The sequence below is a fragment of the Chanodichthys erythropterus genome, chromosome 17, assembly GCF_024489055.1.
Source record: "Chanodichthys erythropterus isolate Z2021 chromosome 17, ASM2448905v1, whole genome shotgun sequence".
Taxonomy (NCBI): Eukaryota; Metazoa; Chordata; class Actinopteri; order Cypriniformes; family Xenocyprididae; genus Chanodichthys; species Chanodichthys erythropterus.
This window is the reverse complement of record NC_090237.1, coordinates 12,783,353-12,803,941: the sequence shown is the minus strand read 5'-3', so window position 1 is coordinate 12,803,941 and position 20,589 is coordinate 12,783,353. Positions and strand designations below refer to the sequence as shown.

The following is a 20,589-nucleotide window of genomic DNA, read 5'->3' as shown; positions in this document are numbered from 1 at the left end:
AACGGCTAATGCTACACTGTTGGAGAGATTTATAAAGAATGAAGTTGTGTTTATGAATTATATAGACTGCAAGTGTTTAATAATGAAAATAACGGCTCTTGTCTCCGTGAATACAGTAAGCAACATGCTAACGAAACATTTAGAAAGGCAATTTAACAAATATCACTAAAAATATCATGATATCATGGATCATGTCAGTTATTATTGCCCCATCTGCCATTTTTCGCTATTGTTCTTGCTTGCTTACCTAGTCTGATGTTTCAGCTGTGCAGATCCAGACGTTAATACTGGCTGCCCTTGTGTAATGCTTTGAACATGGGCTGGCATATGCAAATATTGGGGGCGTACATCCCGACTGTTACGTAACAGTCGGTGTTATGTTGAGATTTGCCTGTTCTTCAGAGGTCTTTTAAGCAAATGAGATTTATATAAGAAGGAGGAAACAATGGTGTTTGAGACTCACTGTATGTCATTTCCATGTACTGAACTCTTGTTATTTAATTATACCAAGATAAATTCAATTTTTAATTCTAGGGCACTTTTAAAGTTGTATTATTTATTTATTTATGTTTTTGTTTTTATTTATTTATTTATTTTTATGTCTATATAGTTTTAGTTTTAGTACTTCAAATTACCCTAAACATAAATGAGAAATGCTGTCTTGGCAACTAGCTGAAATTTGAAAATGAAGTTTTTTTAACAAAAAAATAATACATATTTCATTTCAGTTAATGTTTTATTTAAAAAAAATTATTATTATTATTATTATTATTATTTATTTTTTTTTGTGGTTTTAGTTTTAGTTCTAGTTAATGATAATAACCAATTAAATTAAGTGCAATTATTTGTATATCAACATTTGCAGAGAAAATGAACATTATTGTGGCAGATGAGCAAAGGCGAGAGACGCAGGGCAGCAGAATAAAAAAAATAAAGCAAGGTCTAAAGTTTTACTTGAACTAGACTTACTGTGTGATGTGCAAACCGTCAATCATGACTAACAAGTGCATGTTTTGTTTTGCAATTATTTCCAAAGAATAAATGAAGTGTTCTGTGTCTTTTAATCAGGTCATTTAATGCAGAAGAAAAATATTATTAATATAAAAACAACAACTGAGCAACTTCAGTAAAAAGTTATGTTGGAAACAAGTGACAAAAGTCAGAAAATCTATAATGCTATAGTTATATAACTATAATCACATAACTCAAATCACATAAATGGGAAAACACATGCCCTCAACCTTTGTGTTTTCTACTCTCATGAATACTATATGAAGTGGACCCAGGAATTTCATGTGTCATTGATTTAAATCTGTCCTGTTCTTCGATTACATATCTGATTTATTTTGGTCCTGGCTCTTTGAAATGCCACAGATGCTATATGTTGACAGAGCCTGAGATCCAGAGAACCTCTTATGGTCACGCTTACTCAGTGTCAAAAACAAATAAGTTCAGCAATTTAATTTTCTACTAAATTCTGAGAATCTGGACATAGAGTTACCCCCAATGGGGGATTAAGTCCAAAGTGCATGCACAGTCTGTGTGGAAGGCATATGGACGCCAAATTCTGCTCTACTTCATGACTACTACAGTATGTGTCTAGCATGATGTATTTCCCAGAGGCCATTAAACTACAATTATGGTCTAATTTCAATGACCCAGTAACAACATGACAAATTTAATTTGCATTGCCTGTCTGAGGAATAAATATAGGGAAATTTAACTAATGCAGAGATTTTCTATGGACTACTTGTCTGTACACATTGATGAAAGTCCCAATAGTACAAAAGCATCAATACACAGTGTTTGCACACAGGATTGCTATTCTGCTCCTTGACAAAATTTTATTTTTAGAGCCTTACTGCAGTAAGTTTAAATTGTAGGTTTTACATCAGCTAAGTACACTTTAAAATAAGTTGAACAGGTTTTATTTCCTGGGATAACATTTAAAGCTCACTTCTATAAATGTGTCAGTCAAAATTTTAGCTTGCTGCCCAAAACAAGAGTACTAAGCCTGCGGGTCTAATAGAGCTTCTGAAAGGACTTGCACCGGTCTGACTGAGAACATACGTAATTCTCTAGAAGCTCTGATGTAAGGTGATGGAACAAAAAACAGCTGTTCCAAAACAACAAGTAGAGCATTTTATTCCATTAATGGCATTTCTGCCATTATAAAGGGCAGTTAATGTTGACTGGCACAGCCTTTGACGGAGACGTGCAGCATTAGGGGAGGAAGACATTTCTCAAGCCAACAGGAGTGGAAAACAAGGGTGCTTGGAGCTCACTGGAGCCAATTAAGTTTAAACTACCCTTTTCAGATTTTATTGTGAGCCTTCATTTCTTCTGACACTCCAAAAATATAAACATGATAACTATATTCCATTCACAGCCTTGCCTGATCTGCATCTCAAATAAACTTGGAAAAACTGATGTGCTGGAAGATTTGTAGGAACTGAATTTACATGGAGCATTAATTGAGATCCAATAAACTGACTGACTGTTATCTGAGACAGATGTTAAAAAAAGAGGAGAAAAAGAGAGAGAGAGAGAAAAAAAAAGCAACTTGCAGATTGTAAAAATCTAATTGCGGTCCTACAGAGACAATGAACAAAAAAGGTCTAATTGCACAAGACAAGACATTTGTCAGCAGATCAAGAGAGACCAAATTATAGCCTTGAGGATACCACAAAAAATGTTAATGATAAACTAACATTGGCTTGGCAAAGTCTTGTCTAAGGCTACATTCACACTGTCAGTCCAAATCTGATTATTTGGGTATCCAATTGGACTTTGATCTAAAATTATTGACTGTACACATTGTGTATTGCAACTGTTCAGGATCCGATTTGTGTGTCCATGCCGCTCTTTTGTTTTTCGGAATATATGCATTAGTTTCTATGGCAATGATGTTGAGTTGGTAGGCATACGCCAAAATAAACAACAGCTGCAACATGGAGTGGTTTGCAATACAGATGTTGTCTTATTTACAACATGACAATGTGCAGCCGCTACACTGGATTACTGCATCTTCTGAGGCAGCGGCAGGAATTTAGAAGGCTGGTATTCGTGGCTTTATTCCATGCTGTCGTCTCCGCCGGTTTCAAAACATGTCTCCATTATATTATATATTTTCTGCTTGTCCGGCACCTTGCAACAACACAACCTTGTTTCTGCAGCAACTTTTAGCATGTTTCCTATAACGACTGATGTATACATTTTACGTGCCATGAGAGTCACATAAACCATGCAAAATCCGATCAGAGCAGTCAGTCTGAAACAGATTTCCAGAATGTCAATTGAACAGGATTTCAAACTACATATGAATGTAGTTCGAAACAGATTTGTAAAAATCACATTTAATGTGATTTTTTGCCATACACACTTGTTAAATCTGATCGGGTTTCAATCGAATATACACAAAAATTGGATTTGGACTGACAGTCTGAACGTAGCCTAACAGTTCCAAAACGATAGATAGAACGGCTGACAAAACGATAGATAGAACGACTGAAAATGATAGAACGACTGACTGACAGGCAGATAGACAGAGAGTCTGTGTAGACATGTCTCTGCTTTGCACATCTGGCAACTGTCTCAGTCAGATTGCATGGAGATTGTAAGCGGACAGCCATAAATTTCCAATTGGATTGAGAACTGGATTCGGTCTTGGCCACTCCAAGACATTAACATTGTTTTGAAGCCATGGCTTTATGTTTTGCGGGCACTATCTTGATGGAAAACAAATCTCCCAAATCACAGGTGTTTAGCAGACTCCATCACCCATCCCATTTTCCTCCATGATTTCCCTGTTTATTTTACTCTCACACTCTTTCTAGGGCCTGCTGAAAAGTAGCATCCACACAGCATGAGGCTGCCTTAACCATGCTTCACAGTGATGATGGTGTGTTTTTGATGATGTTCAGCACCAGACATGCCATTTAGCCAAATGGCCAAAAAATTTTGGTTTCATCAGAACACAGAACCTTCATCCAGCTGGCTTCAGTCTCCCACATGCCTTCTTGCAAACTGTAGCCGAGATGTCATATGACATTTTTCAATAGTGGCTTTCTCTTCACCACTCACTCATTAAGCTGTGACTGGTGAAGCAGTATTTGTAAGCAGTTTCTATATAAAGCCAATAACTCTTCAGAGTTGTCATTGGTGGCCTCCCTCAGCAATCTCCTTCTTAAGGCCCGGGTATACTTCATTTTCCACGTTCCGCTCCATCTTGTGCACAGCATGCAAGTATACTCCTTTGCCTGTGAGTTTCAAGTGCTCAAGTCACTCGCACATGCGCTGTTGTACGCGGAACATTTGAGGGGTCTTAAAAATTGGGCTGCACGCATGTCTGTGAACCCTCCTGATGACGAAAATTACGTCATGTGGACGGTAAGCAGACACGGACGGCCTTAGTATACTTTGGCCTTTACACAGTCGCTTTCCATTTCTTAATTACTGATTTAATTGACTTCAATGGATATTCAATCAATGACTTGGAAATTATCTTGTATCCATGACATGTGCTTTTCCATTTTATTCACTGATTTGTTTTTGAAAATGTCTTTCACGGTGTAAGTTCTGCCAAAATACTGACTTCTCAAGATGAGTGTGTATTTACATTACCATCAACAGAAACCCCTGCACTAAATGCAATCTCCATTTAACTATATATGTGACTTCTAAAACCAGTTGGTTACACCAGTAAAAAATTAGGGGTATCATATCAAAATAAGTTAGTTGATAGTTTTGACTGATAGTTGTTTAAAGGTGCCCTCGAATTAAAAATTGAATTTATCTTGGCATAACAAGAGTTCAGTACATGGAAATGGACATACAGTGAGTCTCAAACTCCGAAGAACAGGTGAATCTCAACATAACAAAGACTGTCTGTTACGTAACAGTCAGGGTGTATGCCCCCAATATTTGCATATGCCAGCTCATGTTCCCAACATTATGAAAGGCATTAGACAAGGGCAGGCAGTAATGTCTGGAGCAGCACAGCCGAATCATCAGACTAGGTAAGCAAGCAAGAACAATAGCGAAAAATGGCAGATGGAGCAATAATAACTGACATGATCCATGATATCATGATATTTTTAGTGATATTTGTAAACTGTCTTTCTAAATGTTTCGTTAGCATGTTGCTAATGTACTGTTAAATGTGGTTAAAATTACCATTGTTTCTTTCTGTATTCACGTAGACAAGAGCCGTCGCTATTTTCATTATTAAACACTTGCAGTCTGTATAATTCATAAACACAACTTCATTCTTTATAAATCTCTCCAACAGTGTAGCATTAGCAGTTAGCCACGGAGCACAGCCTCAAATTCATTCAGATTTAAATGTAAACAATATAACAGTATACAATACTCACATAATCCGACGCATACATGCCACATGCATGACGAACACTTTGTAAAGATCCATTTGAGGGTTATATTAGCTGTGTAAACTTTGTTTATGCACTGTTTAAGGCAAGCGCGAGCTCCGTGGGCGGAGAGCACGAGAATTAAAGGGGCAGCAGCATAAATCGGCTCATATTTAATGATGCCCCAAAATAGGCAGTTAAAAAAAATAATAATAAAAAAAAATCTATGGGGTATTTCGAGCTGAAACTTCACAGACACATTCAGGGGACACCTTAGACTTATATTACATCTTGTAAAAAAACGTTCGATGGCACCTTTAATGTAAATAAGTTAGTGCAGATAGTTGTTTAGTTTAAATAAGTTAGTTGATAGCTTTGGCTGATAGTTGTTTAGTTTAAATAAGTTAGTGCTGATAGTTGTTTAGTTTAAATAAGTTAGTTGATAGCTTTGACTGATAGTTGTTTACAAACGTGATTCCAAAAAAGTTGGGACACTGTACAAATTGTGAATAAAAACAGAATGTAATGATGTGGAAGTTTCAAATTTCAATATTTTATTCAGAATACAACACAGATGACATATCAAATGTTTAAAAAATAAGTTGATTTTAAATTTTATGTCATCAACACATCCCAAAAAAGTTGGGACAAGGCCATGTTTGCCACTGTGTGTCATCCCCTCTTCTTTTTATAACAGTCTGCAAACGTCTGGGGACTGAGGAGACAAGTTGCTCAAGTTTAGGAATAGGAATGTTGTCCCATTCTTGTCTAAAACAGGCTTCTAGTTGCTCAACTGTCTTAGGTCTTCTTTATTGCATCTTCCTCTTTATGATGCGCCAAATGTTTTCTATGGGTGAAAGATCTGGACTGCAGGCTGGCCATTTCAGTACCCGGATCCTTCTACGCAGACATAATGTTGTAATTGATGCAGTATGTGGTCTGGCATTGCCATGTTGGAAAATGCAAGGAATTCCCTGAAAGAGACAAAGATTAAAGAGATGGGAGCATATGTTTTTCTAGAACTTTGATATACCTTTCAGCATTGATGGTGCCTTTCCAGATGTGTAAGCTGCCCATGCCACACGCACTCATGCAACCCCATACCATCAGAGATGCAGGCTTCTGAACTAAGCACTGATAACAATTTGGGTTGTCCTTGTCCTCTTTAGTCCGGATGAAATTGCGTCCCAGTTTTTCCAAAAAGAACTTCAAATTTTGATTCGTCTGACCACAGAACAGTTTTCCACTTTGCCACAGTCCATTTTAAATGAGCCTTGGCCCAAAGAAAACGCCTGCACTTCTGGATCATGTTTAGATATGGCTTCTTTTTTGACCTATAGAGATTTAGCCGGCAACGGCGAATGGCACGGTGGATTGTGTTCACTTCAACAACACTGTGTTCTGGAAGTATTCCTGAGCCCATGTTGTGATTTCCATTACAGTACCATTCCTGTATGTGATGCAGTGCCGTCTAAGGGCCCGAAGATCACGGGCATCCAGTATGGTTTTCCGGCCTTGACCCTTACGCACAGAGATTGTTCCAGATTCTCTGAATCTTTGGATAATATTATGCACTGATGATAACTTCAAAATCTTTGCAATTTTTCTCTGAGAAACTCTTTTCTGATGCTCCACTATTTTTCACCGCAGCATTGGGGGAATTGGTGATCCTCTGACCATCTTGACTTCTGAGAGACACTGCCACTCTGAGAGGCTCTTTTTTATACCCAATCATGTTGACAGTTGACCTAATAAATTGCAAATTGGTCCTCCAGCTGTTCCTTGTATGTACATTTAACTTTTCCGGCCTCTTATTGCTACCTGTCCCAACTTTTTTGGAATGTTTAGCTCTTATGAAATCCAAAATGAGCCAATATTTGGCATGACATTTCAAAATGTCTCACTTTCAACATTTGATATGTTATCTATATTCTATTGTGAGTAAAATATAAGTTCATGAGGTTTGAAAATTATTGCATTCCTTTTTTATTCACAATTTGTACAGAGTCCCAACTTTTTTGGAATCGGGTTTGTAATTTGGATGGATGGATGGATGGATGGATGGATGGATGGATGGATGGATGGATGGATGGATGGATGGATGGATGGATGGATGGATGGATGGATGGATGGATGGATGGATGGATGGATGGATGGATGGATGGATGGATGGATATTAAATATTAGAATTAGATTCAAAGATAAATCTATACTCTAAATAGTCTAAGACAGAATCCGATTCTATTGCAGGTGTCTGTAACAGGTGTCTGTACAGACTGATTATTTCAGAGAGTCTTATCCAAATAGAGGTAACAAGAAGACCAATTCAGCTCCTGCTTTCTTACCAAATGGAACATAATGACCTTTATGGGCAGCCAAGAGCTGAATTGCATCAATTTGCACTGTGAAATAATCAAACGCTCTGGGTTGTGTGCCAGGTTTTTAAACAAGCCATTACAAGTTAGCAGTCTGTTTCAAAACCCAGAGGAATGTTGGACCAAAACAAATTGTCTTTCCCAAGTCCAAATTAACTGGTTTATCTCAGACTAATCCATCTCCATGCACAACTATTGCAAAACAAGCACAAACTTTCACCTCGGAGGCCACATCCTAAGCTTAAAATAGTTTCTTGGCACAGATAACATCTTGTACGGGTACATATGTTTGAAAGAAATCTATGATGCAATTTACCAAAGAAAAAAAAGGACAAACAAACTAAGATGAGATGAGTCTCCATAGGGTCATGATAACAAGGCTGTATGGTATTTTTTCTGAAAATGTAGGCTTTATGTCTTCAGCAAGAATCTTCAACTGCTGTCATAACAATATTTATAATCTTTCATACTCTAAGTGATCTGCAGATCCTTCTATACTGTGCAGTGTGCATCTTGTAATGATGGAGCATGATGAATGCTGGCTTTCTAATCAATACATCTCATCCTGCAAGAATGCAGGGAAGATGTTCAGGTTCTTTCAGCACTGACTAAACTTGCATATCTCCAATCATATATTTTTGAGTGTCTGGTTATGTGGTTGTACACAAAGAGTACAATACCAACACTGTTTTTTCCATAACAGTGTTGTTATGGAAGACCTGGATGGAAAAAAATCCTTTGTTACAGACACGTCCCTCACTATACCTACTATAGATGATTTTACAAAGTATATTTAATCTAAAGTAATACATCACAAATCAGAAAGTTATGAAGCTCTTGCCACCATGTTTGGGATAAATAACAAATTTAATTAAAATAAGAAACCATGACTAGTAAAATTTACACAAAGTTTATATCTATTATTGGACATTCTGTAGTGTGTTGTAGGAAATAAATCAGATCTAAAACCAAAAGATCTTTTGGAAGCTTGAGTGGCTGTTGTCAAAAAATAGGAATGATTGACTGTTTAATATGGATATAACCAAGCATAACCCAAGGATGGGGTAGTTTACAGTACAGTAGTGTGCAGTACAAGAAGCCAAAATCAGTCTCCAGAATGATGGATCAGAGGAAGAGAAAGAAACAGCAAGAGACAAATGTTTTGCGGTGCAATAAATCCATGGTTGACAGGCCTTTCTTACCTCAAACCTTTTCCAAACATCCTGTTTATGAAAGAAATATTGGCAGCCACAGCAGAACAATCTATCATAGCATCTTCAGCACCATCATAAGCAAGACTTTTCACACTTTTTCACAGCACTAAAAAGCTCCATAAAAGTAGTTTATACAACAGAAGGAGGCAAGTCAAATAGGTTTAAAGTAAAGTAAATAATTTCATTTTTTGAGCAAACTATTTATTAAAAGCCAAACTATGAAAGAAAGACTTAAAGGGATAGTTCACTCAAAAATGAAATGGCCTGTGTCATTACAAAATTGTATGATTTTCTTTGGCAGAACGCTATTTTGAAGAATGTTTTTGTCCATATAATGACAAAACAACATTGTTGGGGAAAGTTACTTTTAAAAGTAATGCATTACAAATTGTGTTACTCCCTAAAAAGTAACTAATTGTGTTAGTTACTTTTTATGGAAAGTAATGAGTTACATTACTTCTGCATTGCATTTTTCTCATCTGGGCTGGGCTGTGTTTGTTTGTTCTATTTTTGGCAAATGTAAAGGCCCTTTCACACCAAAAGTGAAATGAATAAAAGTAATGTGTTACTAACTACTTGAAAAAAGTAATCTGATTACATACGGTGGTGGTCAGAATTATTGGCACCCTTGGTAAATATGATCAAAGATTGCTGTAAAAATAAATCTGTATTGTTTATCCTTTTGATCTTTAATTCATAAACTTAGCAAAAATCTAAACTTTCATTGAAGAAAAAGAATTGAAAGTGGGGGGAAAGTCACAATTATTGGCACCCTGTTATTCAATAGTTTTTTTCAACCTCCTTTTGCCAAGAAAACAGTTCTGATTCTTCTTCTATAATGCCTGATGAGTTTGGAGAACACCTGACAAGAGATCAGAGATCATTCCTCCATACAGAATCTCTCCAGATTCTTCAGATTCCAGCTCCATGTTGGTGCTTCTTCTCTTCAGTTCACTTTACTCATTTTCTTTAGGGTTCAGATCAGGGAACTTGAATGGCCATGGCAGAAGCTTAATTTTGTGCTCAGTGACACATTTTTGTGTTGATTTTGATGTTTGTTTTGGATCACTGTCCTGATGGAAGATCCAACCATGGCTCATTATAGGATTTCTAGCAGAAGTGGTCAGGTTTTGTATTTTTTATCTGTTGATATTTGGTAGAATCCATGACACCATGTATCTGAATAAGATGTCCAGGACTTCCAGCAGAAAAACAGGCCCACAACATTAAAAATCCAGCAGTATATTTAACCGTGGACATGGGGTACTTTTTATCCATGTGTGCACCAAACCCATCTGGTGGGTTTGCTGCCAAAAAGCTCTTGTTTTAGTTTCATCTGACCATAGAAGCCGGTCCCGTTTGAAGTTCCAGTCGTGTCTGACAACTGAATATGCTGGAGATTGTTTCTGGATGAGAGAAGAGGATTTTTCTTGAAAACCTCCTGAACAACTTGTGGGGATGTAGGTGCTGTTTGATATTTTTTTAATCGCTTTCTGAGACTCAAGACTCAACTAATCTCTGCAATTCTCCAACTGTGATCCTTGGAGAGTCTTTGGCCACTCAAACTCTCCTCACAGCGCATTAGGACAATTTAGACAAACGTCCTCTTCCAGGCAGATTCGTAACATCTTTAGTTAATTGGAACATATTAATTATTGCCCTGATAGTGGAAATGGGGGATCTTCATGGCTTTAGCTATTTTCTTACAGCCATTTTGTGAAGCTCAACAATCTTTTGCTGCACATCAGAACTATATTCTTTGGTTTTACTCATTGAGATGAATGTTTAAGGAAATTTGGCCTTTGTGTTTCCTCATGTTTATACTCCTGTGGAACAGGAAGTCATGGCTGGACAATTTTATATTTATGATCACCCTAGTGTGCTAAAAAATATATAAATATGAATGGGAATATACTTCAAGGATATTTTACTCATAAAAAATTCTAGGGGTGCCAATAATTGTGGTCAATGCGTTTTGGAGAAAAACATTTATTTCATAATGTGATTTTCCCCCCACTTTCAATTCTTTTTCTTCAATGAAAGGTTAGATTTTTACTCATTTTATGAATTAAAGATCAAAAGGATAAACAATGCAGATTTATTTTTACAGTCATCTCTGATCATATTTACCAATGGTGCCAATAATTCTGAGCACCACTGTAACTCATATTACTTGTAATACATTACCCCAACGTGTTACAACAACTAAATTTATTTGTAACAAATATTATGTAACATTATAAATGTCTTTACTGTCACTTTTGATAAACTGAATGTGTCCTTGCTAAAAAAAAATAAAAATAAATAAAATAAAATCTTAATAACCCCAAACTTTTGAACAGTAGTGTATATAATGAAAGTATTTTCATTTTTGAGTGAACTATTCCTTTAACTATGGAAAACCTCAATTATCAATAATAGCAACTGATCTCATCTATCATGAACATGTCCTGTAAAAATATCACAACATATGACTCCATATAAAGACATAAATCTAATAAGGAAAAGAACATTTGAGAACACCCAATCAAAACATGAAACATCATTTGTACAACTTATTAACATCTTCAATCAGCATTTGACAGTAGATACTGCCACCAAGTGGTTTTACACACAATCACTAATGTAAAGCAGACAGTGCTCGATTCCTCTTGTGAAGCTCTACCTTCATGCAGAGTTTAGATCTAACTCTAATCAAACACACCTTAGCCGGATCATCAAGGTCTTAAAAGTCCGCTCGAAAATTACAGACAGGTGTGTTAGTGCTGGAGCAGGAGTCTGTTATATACGAACAGACAGTTTGCATGATTGTCTCAGAAGTTACTTTAAGTTACTGCAGGTTTTGCAGTCATTTTCGATCATAGTTAGCATTCCACTGCTGTTATCAAGGTCACAGGCGTATGTTTAAAAATAATAACCATAACCATATTGTGGTTGCATGATAAAAGTAAGTCTGACTGTCCTGAAATGATAACTGATCTATTGCTAATAAAAGCAACAATATTTCATCTAGGTCCTTTTGCTTTCATTCTGGGTCACTTTGTAAAAATGCATATCAGCTGCCTTCATCACCTAAGGTTTGTGTAGAATAATGTGTAAAATTCCATTTGGAAACTGCTTGCCTCTGGATAATTAGGCAGACAAAGACATCCGGTACAGTGCTAGAAGAGCCGCAGACGCCAGATAAGTAAACTCATTCTTTCCCTCAGATGACGTCCGATGTGTCTGTTTGCACCGAGGCACGAGCAGCAGCTGGCCCCCTCGTGTCTCGCTTGTAACCGCACAGTCACACACTGCCATTTCAACAGGACCTGTCTGGTATGTTTTTATTTAGAGTGCCACTGCACACAATCTGTCATCTGATGTGTGGGCCTATTCACGTGGCAGGTGCAATATCTTTATATCCTGATTTTAAGCTAAACTGTCCAACCCTGCTCCTGAAGGGCCACTACCAAGCAGAGTTTAGCTTCAATCCCAATTAAACACAGCTGAACCAGCTAATCACGGACTTCAGGATTACTAGAAACTTCCAGGCAAGTGTGTTGGAACAGGATGGAGCTAAACTGCAGGACACTGGCCCTCCAAGAGAAGGGCTGGACAACCCTGACTTAAATGAAGTCATTTTTTTTCCAAGCAAATGTCACAAGGAGGTGCTTAAACTTTAGAAAATGATGCTTGTCTGTCTAATGCAGTCAAACTAAAGATTATATGAGCAATTTTCTTTGTTTCTACTTTTATTTTAATATATTTTATACAGGATTTGCATTTATACGAGATCACAGTACCACAAGAGCGATTAGAGAGCAGACGGTTCCGTATGATTCTGAATCGCTCTCGCGGTACTTTGCTCAGTCTGTGCAGCGCCGCTTCAAGTCCAACAAGGTTCACCCGATTTGTTCAAAACAGGGATTCAGAAATGAAATGCTGCTGTGTGTTGCTCGGAGATGCTTTGTCTTTATATTTTCATTTGCAAAGTTGAGAAAAACAGAAAATATTTTGTCTAAATTAACACAACATTAACTTATTTATTGAACTGTTGTTTAAAATCAGTAGCCTATCACATTTGCACTCATGATATTTTGACAGAAAAACAGCACTTGTGTGATACTGTATTCATTGCTCGTGTGATATAGCTTAACTATATATAAATATGAGACACAAACAGGGGCATTTTTGCCCCATATCTTGAATTTTAGGGACATTCTTAATACATTCTTTAGGCTCCATCACGCAGTGAGTTGTTGCCCTGCACCATATTAGTCATCAATCAACTGTCTGAAATGTCAGATGACCTACGTGGGTTTGGGGGCAGGGCAACTGCATCAAATGCGTTAATAAACTGTGATTAATTAATCTAATTAACGTGTTAATTCGACAGCCCTATTAATTATTAATTGTTTATGAGAAAGTGCAGCTGCCCTGTTAGTTTTTCTCCAGTGTATTTCTCCTGGATTATTAAAAACATTTTCTGCCTTCATTCTGAGTCATGCATGTTACTATATGTCACACAAAGTTACTAAATTTTAAATTGCTCCTCGATAAAGGATACACCCACATGTGCCATGAATTTTTTCCTATAAAAACAACAGAATAAAAACATGTTTTTACATTCTTTTTGGAAAAACAATAATGGGAACTCCTCAAGAATTTTCTACTTTTTGAAAGTAATATGTGTAACAAGTAATGACTGTAAACACAATGCAGATGTGCAGAATTTTGATGAAACAAATTGGCAGCTGTGTTAATCTTACCAAATACAAAACAAAATCTTTACACAAATGTGGCTTCATAAGCTCAACACGATGACTGTGTTTCCATACTAAAGGTCAACAGAATTATATGTCTGTAGTTTGTTAGTAACTACACATTCTTGCAGGACCAAACTTTTTCAGATGCCAAACAATGAATTAGTTGTAATTTTCTAAACTGATCTTACAGCAAAAACAAAATAATCTAACTCAAATGATCAATATCTAAAACAAGTCACAGGTCAAAAGAGAGAGAGAAAAAAAAAAAAATGGTACTCAGTCCAAAAGCTGCTCCCATCTGATAAATCTAACAATTGAGAATTACTTTGTTCAGATATGAGTTTTAGAAAATAAAATCTGCAAAGTAGAAAAGCTCATCTTTGGCATATGCACTGACATTGCCTAAACCTCCAGTATATGGTTAACTAATTGTAACAAGACAGAGCTCTGTTTTATCCAAAGAATCTCTCCACAAAGCCGTACATGACAACAGTTTCAATATTGGCACAATGCAAAGAGTAGAAATAATGGTTACAGAAGGCAGGACAGCAAGAAGAATAAGATTATGTAGCATGCTTTTCCCTTCAGAGACAAACACCATGACCAGACACCACCACTGTGTGGTTTGAAACATTGTGGGAGACATTCTGGGAGGCTCTCCTCCAAAGACACCATGATTACTCAATAATGCAATACAAAGTAAAACATCTGTTCAATCAAAATGCCCCACTCAGTCTTCTAAATGGTTCATTGTCTATTTTGAGCTAAATAATTACACTGTCAATCAAAAACCATAGCGAATAAACAAAAACAAATGTGAAGAAATTACACCAACATCATGTTGTAACTCCTAGGTGGTACTGTGCTGGCATTGCCGGGGCTCCACAAATGATTGTTTGATCCAAAACTACTTTTAAAAATATTTTGACAAAAACATAATATTAAATCAAAGTTATTCAATTTGGAACTGGAACTGTGTGTGTGTTTTTCCCCAAACCAGTTAAGCACAAATCCCGCCTCACAGCCGGGATTGGTCAACTCAATCACAGTCACCTGTCAAGAAAAAAATCAGACTTGAAGGGGACCTATTATGCCCTTTTTCACAAGATGTAATATAATTCTCTGGTGTCCCCAGAATATGTCTGTGAAGTTTAAGCTTAAAATACCCCACAGATATTTATAGCTTGTCAAATTTGCCCCTATTTGGGTGTAAGTAAAAACACGCCGTTTTTGTGTATGTCCCATTAAATGCAAATGAGCTGCTGCTCCCAGAACCCCTTTCCAGAAAAGGGGCGGGGCATTAACAGCTCACACTTCAGATCCTCAATAACAGCAAAACTGGAGAATCTCACACAGCCAAAATGACGATTGTCAGTAACAGTGTTCAGCCTTACATGTTCAAACCAGAGGTGGACACTGATGGAGAGATTCAGGAAGAAGTTACAACTTGTAGAATGCAACTTGATGTTTCTGAATGGTTAGTGGATAAATTTATGTAGTTGTTGTGGAGTTAAGTTGATTCAACTCATCGCATGTACCGTCATGCTAATCGTATTTGCAAATCCAGTGTTGAACTGACCCTCATTTATGAAGCAAACAGGTGTTCTGATGAATAATGCTGCCTATCAGATTGTGCTACCTACTGTTTTAGAAACTATTTATGATTTATGGAGATTAAAATAAAAAGGAGTGGGTAGATTTTTGCCATTATGGGCTCAAGTTACAAATGGCCTGTTCTATGTTAAAAAAAAAAAGGTGGATACTAAGGTTAAGATTAGGTTGTGGGTTAGGGTTAGGGGTTAGTACTCATTTCAGCATTGCATATGCAATCAGCAGTAAGATTGAAATGAACAATGAAATCTCGTGAATCAGCAGTGGGGCGGGATTGTGCTACACTGGTTTGAGAAAAGGAACCACACAAACTTCCACCAAACTTTGCAACTGAATTAGACACGCCCCCCATGATCCACCACAGTGTCTTTGTCCTGAAAAAGGTTGAAGACCCCTGGTTTAAAGCAGAATGAAGATTAAATGGGTCATTCCATGTTAAATCAACCAGAGGTCCCCGGCTCAAATGTTTGATTTTGTGAATATTTTTTCTGTTGAAAGACAAAACAAAAATAGTGATGAAAGTCAAAATATTAAATGTCACAGATGTATATTTACTGAGAAATTCACTATTTTGTAGAGGGGGGTCAAAATGACAATTTTTACCTGAGATTTGGAGCCAAATTAGAGGGGTGTGAAAATGACTTTAGAAAGATGGCAAAAATTTATTATTTTGGTTTTCATCACTATTTATGTTTGTCTTTCAAAAGAAAAAATATTCACAAAATCCAAAATTTGACCCGGGGACCTCTGGTTGAATTGACACGAAATGACCCAAATGTGTTCTACAGCCCAGCCTGCAAAACAGAAGATAAAAAAGGAAACTATGAAATTATCGTGAATAAAAGGCTCCATTGTGAACATTTAATTCAAACAGAGAACAAATAACCACTGTACTGATCAGCTTGAACCCACAAAAGACACACCTATGAGACACTGGCTCTATCCAACTGTTTAGGAAAGACACAGGTCTCACTCCAGCTTTCCACCATCAGCTAAACATGGCAGGAAGCCGGTCTGCTAGCAGGTGTTTAATACACCGCCGCACAAACGAGTCATTTGAAATGGCTAGACATCACACCACGAAGATCTGCAAAACAGATGCGTATGGACCTGAGGGCTTGCGTGCGCGATTTAATGTGAGGCCTGACCTTTCAGCTTAAATCCTCGAGGATGGACAGGATGGTTTCAAAGAAACTAAGAAACAAATGTCTCCTTTATAGCACAAGGTTTCAGTAACCTCTCTGCATTAGAAAGGCATTAATGTGCCATGGGATAAATCTGCACACCGCAGACGTGCGGTCATCGCTAAACAGAGTAGCAAAAACACCAAGTACTTTAATTAAAGCAAAGAAAGAAAGCTACAACAGCGAGCTGAAACCGAAGGCGGCTCGGTGGGATGTCCCGTGACTGTTATTAACTCCAAGAGAAGTGGAGCAGAGGATGGGGAAAAGCCACCTGTTGACAGCTTTAAAACACACAGTTCTCACTTCCTACATCAAGTTGTCATCGGTCCCCACAACACAACTTGTTTAATAAAGTATTTATATTCATGTTTAAAAATAATAATGATCACACAATTGTACAGCAGTTTGGGGACTGAATGAGTGATGCCTTCAAGTGACACCTCATTAAGTTAATCCATCTGGTTGGTTGTGTCTGTCTTTAGGGCCTGTTGAGCCTGAGTTGCTATCTTTAGAAAACAAACTATCATACTACTGCTGCAGTGTATAGTATGTTTAGTCTGCACAGTATGTATACATTTAAGGTGCATAAAATATAATGACCTACTATATTTACCAAAATGAGCAGTACATAACAAACAACACTGCATAGAATTCTACATTAAATGTCTTTCTTTTCTAATTATTTGATCGGACTGCCAAACACGAAGACATTTTAACACTAAATTGGATTGCTAAAGAACTGTTTTTATTTCCGAGATGATAAGTGGATGCTTACAATCAAGCATACTATGGATTTACACAATTACTATAGAATAATGCCTGCTGTATCAATTTTTTTTAATAGTAGCTAAGTTTGGGGTCGGTAGGATTTTTTTTAATGTTAGAAAAGTCTATTATGATAATCAAAGCTGTATTAATTTGATCAAAAACACAGTAAAAACATTATATTATTACAAGTTTTAAAAAAACGTTTTCAATTTAAAAAAAAAAAATTAAAAAATGTAATTTATTCATGTGATGGCAAAGCTGAATTTTCAGCATCATTACTCCAGTCTTCAGTGTCACATGATCCTTCAGAAATCATTCTAATATGCTGATTTGCTGCTCAAGAAACATTTCTTTTTATTATCACAGCTGAAAACAGTTGAGCTGCCTAATATTTTTGTAGAATCTGTGACATTTTTTTTTAGGATTCCTTGATGAATAGAAATAAAAAAACATTTATTTTAAATCTTCTGTGACATTATAAATGTCATCATTAATTAAAATGATAATATAACTGTAATTGCATTAATATAATTATTACATTATAACTATTGTAATTATAAATTATATATATTAAAAAAAAAACATCTTTGCTGAATAAAAAGTATTTATCTTACTGAGCCCAAACTGGTGGTATATAATATGTTCATAATAAACGATTTTTTAATTCTGTTACTGAATATTAGTGAAGACTGATGTCATGGTCACACCAGACTTTGAGTAAAATTTTTACAATTTCTTTGGACAATGCAACGAATGCTCTAAAGTGTCTTTTTTTACATATAACAATAAATCCAAAACTAAAAATATTCAATCTACTCCAGTTTCCTGCAACACTGCACACCTGCAACTTTGACCTCTTGAATTCAAAGAACACAAACTTCAAACTTCCACCAACTTTGAATTCAGTAGAATGCAAAACTCCTTTTAATACGCCTTTTTTTCCCAGTCTGTGGAGATAAAGGTTCAATGAAAGGCCCACCTCGAGCCAATCATGGCCTGAAGTGTTGCAAATCATGTCCCAGTTTTGGTACAAATGTTGCAGTAGGACAAGATCTATAAAGTAGACAAGCTTTCAGACATTATATGGACTAGCTGGCAAACAAAAGTCCAAAAAATGTGCAAGTTTTCACTTAATGCAATTATGCATCTTAAATTTATAGATGTGGTCCAGATTTATAACATTTACTGAGTTGAAAAAATTCTTCTTTCCCCATTGAGTTGAGAGATGTGTTGGACAGGACAACGTCTCCAAAATCTCTCAACAATTGATTAAAGAGGGGGAGAAAATAATGAATGCGCTGAATTTTCTCAGCAGTGATGAAATTTGTGTTCTAATGGTATTAATAAATCTGCAAAATAAATCTGTGAATCCGGTTTAAATTCAAGAAGCTACCAAAGATTTATTACAAAGGGAACTGCTCCGATCATTGGGGTGGACCCACCTTTCTAAAAGGGTCCCAAATAGCAGTCTGATGGTCCTCTGGATGTTCTCTGTGCAGAGCCAACTCCATTGATCCTTCAAGAGCACGCACAGGATATTTAGGGCCTGGTCAGATAGAACCGTCTCACTCGCTGTACACAAACACACAAGTGCACATGATAAACATGCATGAGTCACAGTTGGAAATGACTATGAGAGAATCAAAATCTTTAAAAAAATGTGTTTGTAAAATGATTTCCAGAATGAATGAATGAATATGAGCACAGCATGTTCCATGTCCACAAGTACAACTGAAATACAAAATATAAACACACACAGATCCAATCACTAACATGTTTTTATAACATAGAACATGAAATGACTTCCTGAACAGAAGTATGAAAGCTTTTTGGCAGGTTTTTGTCAATGCAAGGGACACTCAGCAACATTATGAAAGTACAATGCTGCCCTCTAGAGTTGCCATAGATATCACAGATCAGTACTACTTATCCAAAGTCCTTAAAGCAGTGATTCTCCACCAGGAGCCCGGGGCCCGGGGCCATTCACAAACTATCGGGGGGCAGTATTTAAATTAGTGTTGTCAAAAGTATCAACAGCGATACCAAGTCGGTACTGAAATTCAAAAAATATGACTCTTTGCACGCTGTTGAGCAGATTCATAAACACCTCTGATTGGCCTTTGTGTTGATGCTCTCATCAGATATGCCTGTGATTGGCTACAATGATCAGTGCTTCAAAACCATGTTGTAAATAGACATCAATGACGCTCTTCACCAAGTGCTTACACAGATACACACAAGAGCGTTTGAAAGCAGGCGTCTATCAGAGGACCGTCCGCTGATAGACGCCTGCTTCAAAAAATGCTCCCGCTTTCAAATTCAAACACTTCTGTTTGCCGTTTGTCCATGTGTTGATCATTGTAGCCAATCACAGACATATCTGATGAGCACGTCAACACAATGGCCAAACAGAATCCGCTAAACAGTGCTCAAAGCGTCATATTTTTAAAATTTCAGTACCGACTTGGTATCGCTAATTTAAATGAATAAATTATTAGTAGTATATTAAAATAATCTAACCCTAATCTAATTTAAAATGCTCAAAACACAATCAAAATATAATTTTTTTTTTTTTTTTTCTAGTCGTAGTAATTTTTATTGAAAACATACAGTTCTTGAAACTTATGGAGTCACAAAATAATTATTTCTGGGAGTTCTGAGGGTTGGGGGGGCGGGGGGGGGGGGGGGGGGGTTTAAAACTGTGTTGGAAGACAGGGGTCCTTAAACATTAAGATCCCACTGGCTTAAAGGATAAGTCAACCATTTAATAACCCTAAAAACATTATTATTTAAAAAAAAAAAAAGAAGAAGAAGAATTCAAAAAGAAAAGAAGCAAAAACACCATACAAGTGGTCCATATGATTTGTACACTATATTTTTAAAGTACTTGTTAATGAAACCTTCCCCTCAAGTAAGATGTTAACACAAGAACAGCTGTGATTGCATCATTACATCGAGTTGACCTCAAGTATTATTATAATAATTATAATTATTTCTCTTATACAAGAGTCATTACCAGAATCACAGAAGGCAGGTTCACTCTGTAGCTGTGCTCTGACACATGTGCAGGGTTTCATATCCCATCTGGATCCCGAGCCTCCGCTTCTTTCTGCATCAGCATCAAACCCTGGAGCGTTAACCTCAAATTGCTCCTTCTCTGAGATGAAGCTCTCCAGTCCATTCAATGAGAAACCGTTGAAAATCTTCAAAAACAATGACAAATCAATGCATATTGCCTGTTGCTTTTGTGTATTTCCATTCCTTGTTTGCTTCTTGCTCTTAAAGGTTTAGTCCACTTTTTAAAAAAGAAATTTGCTCAC

The 20,589-nt window shown here is 36.7% G+C and overlaps 1 protein-coding gene across 4 annotated transcripts in view; it reads right to left on the bottom strand.

Moving 5' to 3' along the window:
• snx19b (sorting nexin 19b) overlaps positions 1-20,589 on the bottom strand; it is a 36,053-nt gene that overhangs the window by 10,634 nt on the left and 4,830 nt on the right. The window contains exons 8-11 of one of the 4 annotated variants that reach the window (XR_010892178.1): positions 20,286-20,472; positions 18,712-18,841; positions 15,921-16,111; positions 10,418-15,805 (exon numbers count right to left, since the gene is read on the bottom strand). Coding sequence is in view for 3 of the 4 variants with exons in the window: in XM_067365357.1 (XP_067221458.1) it covers positions 16,018-16,111; positions 18,712-18,841; positions 20,286-20,472 (411 nt within the window). In the remaining variant the exon portion in view is untranslated. Of the gene's footprint in view, positions 1-5,842; positions 6,344-10,417; positions 16,112-18,711; positions 18,842-20,285; positions 20,473-20,589 lie in introns of those variants that run through there. The other 3 variants (XM_067365358.1, XM_067365357.1, XM_067365356.1) reach the window with 3 other exon arrangements.